The 2,500-nt window shown below is 47.2% G+C and overlaps 1 protein-coding gene across 1 annotated transcript in view; it reads left to right on the top strand.

The window, feature by feature from the left end:
- cdc14ab (cell division cycle 14Ab) overlaps positions 1-2,500 on the top strand; it is a 47,915-nt gene that overhangs the window by 34,426 nt on the left and 10,989 nt on the right. The window contains exon 14 of the mRNA XM_048253495.1: positions 875-922. Within this exon, the coding sequence (XP_048109452.1) occupies positions 875-922 (48 nt within the window). The remainder of the gene's footprint in view (positions 1-874; positions 923-2,500) is intronic.

The following is a 2,500-nucleotide window of genomic DNA, read 5'->3' as shown; positions in this document are numbered from 1 at the left end:
AAAAGTGTGTGTGTGATGGAGGGAGTTCTGGAGTCTTTAAGATGGAGGGTTTGCGATAGAAACAGTTTGTGCCTGTGTGTGTGCTTGTGAGAGAGAGACTCAGTTTTGTGTCTGTGCGCTTGTGTGTGTGCTTGTGTGTGTGTGTGTGTGTGTGTGTGTGCAAATGTACTTGTGTGTGTGTGTACATGCATGTGTTTGTGTACAGGTGTGTGTGTGCGTGCGTTCTTGAGTGCGTGTGTGTGTGCGTGTGCGTGCGTGCGTGCGTGTGCGTGTGTGTGCGTGTGTGTATGCGTTTTATCTGGGAGATAACAGTGGGGTAGCAGAGCTCAACATGAAGTAAGATTGCACTGAAAAATGGGTTGGCATGGCAACAGACATCACTACTGTTCTTTTAGTGGCGCTGGATAGGTGTACTCTGCAATTACTCCCTCTGTCTCCTCTGTCTCCTCTGTTCTCTCCATCTCTGTCTATCCATCTCTCCATCTCTTTCTCACTGTTATATCACTCCCTTACTCCTCCCTCTCTCTTTCTGTCTATCCCTCTCTCTTTCTCTCCCTCTTCCCTCTCTCTATCTTCCTCTCTCTCTCTCTCGCTCTCTCCTCTGTCTCACTGTTCTCTTTCTTTCTCCTCTATCCCCCTGTTCCATCTTTCCCTCTCTCCCTCCAACCTCTCTGTTCTATCTTTCCTCCATATTTCTGTTTGATCTAACTCTCTCTCTCCTTCCATCTCTTCTCTCTCTTTCTTTCTTCCTCCTCTCTGTATTCTATCTATCTTTGTCTCAGCATTTCTGCAGCAGAGCAGGAACACACACACATACACATCCACACACACACACTGTGGAAATGGCTATCTGACTGTGTGTGTGTCTCTGCAGGCTTGAGGAGATGAAACTGCACACCAGGTCACCATCCCAGCCTTTCAGGTACACCCCCCCACACACACACCCTTGCTTCTCAACTCCCACCCCCTATCCACCCCCCTCAGAGCTGCTAATGCCCCAACGTTCTACAGTAAAATAAATTAAGTATATATACTCTTTTTGATCCCCTGAGGGAAATTTCGTCTCTGCATTTATCCCAATCCGTGAATTAGTGAAACACACACAGCACACAGTGAACACACAGTGAGGTGAAGCACACACTAATCCCGAGCGCGGTGAAGCTGCCTGCAACAACATGGTATTTCGGGGGGAGCAGTGAGTGGTTAGGTGCCTTGCTCAAGGGCACTTCAGCCGTGCCTACTGGTCGGGGTTCGAACCGGCAACCCTCCGGTTACAGGTCGGAAGTGCTAACCAGTAGGCCACGGCTTCCCCAACAAACACACACACGCACATGCATCCCACACACACACACACACCCTAAATTAATTACCGCTGAAACATATAATTACTGCTGTCAATGGCAACAGGTTTTGTGCTTCTGATTTGCGTCTTTCATCGCTCCGCAAATAGTCCGGTCACTTCATTCAAAAGTGAAAGCAGACGATTGATCGGCTGTGTTCTAAAGAAATGTTTGATTCACGTTCAGTGTGTGTTGCGAACTATTTGTTTCTCAGCAAAAGCCACGACGAAACGGTAACAAATAAATGTAAAGAGACAGAGAAAAGAGAAAAACAAATACATGTGTTTTCGTTTTGGCAAGTAGCCGTATAATAAACGGGTTAATGTATAGAACGCCAGTCATTATCGGGAAAATAAGTCCCTTCAGGGCGTGTCGGGGTCTGGTTCGCCCTCTTGGGACTTATTTTCCCGATAATGACGAGCATTCTATACATTATCCCTTACATATCTACAGCCTTCATTTGCTGTTAATGGGTGCAGCCATACTTTGGGTTTAAATGGGTAAGAGCACAGTATATTGGTGCCGGTATATACACAGTTGAGAGTTGGTTGAGTTAGTTTGAGCATGCTCAGTAAGGTCGCAGAGTTAGTTTGAATGAGCGTGCTCAGTAGGGTTGGAGGAGATCTCGTTTGAGCGTGCTCGGTAGAGTTGAAGAAGAGCTTGTTTGAGCGTGCTCAGTAGGGTTGGAGGAGACCTCGTTTGAGCACGCTCAGTAGAAGAGCTTGTTTGAGCACCAGAGCAGAGGTTATTGAGGTTATTGCCTATTTTGGCCATCCTGAGAGCTGCACTTGAAGCACCCGTGTGTGTGTGTTTGTGTGTGTGTGTGTGTGTGTGTGTGTGTGTGTGTGTGTGTGTGTGTGGATAGAGCCTGGCCCTTAATTAACTTAACACAAAAGAGGAGACATGGAGAGCTCTCAGCCGAGTTGGACTGCCTACTCCCCTCGCCTCTCCTGCGTGTGTGTGTGTGTGTGAGTGTGTGACCGAGAGGGGAGGAAGGGTGGGTAAGCTTGTGTGCATCCATTGTCCTAAAACACGTTCAGATACAAACAAACACCCACACATACAGTATATAAACACAGAAATAAAACACAAGCACACACACACACACACACAAACAATTCACTCCCTCTTTTCCTTGCGAGGCTCGATACACACAATAA

The sequence above is a fragment of the Alosa alosa genome, chromosome 9, assembly GCF_017589495.1.
Source record: "Alosa alosa isolate M-15738 ecotype Scorff River chromosome 9, AALO_Geno_1.1, whole genome shotgun sequence".
NCBI lineage: Eukaryota > Metazoa > Chordata > Actinopteri > Clupeiformes > Clupeidae > Alosa > Alosa alosa.
This window is presented reverse-complemented; position numbering and strand designations above follow the sequence as displayed.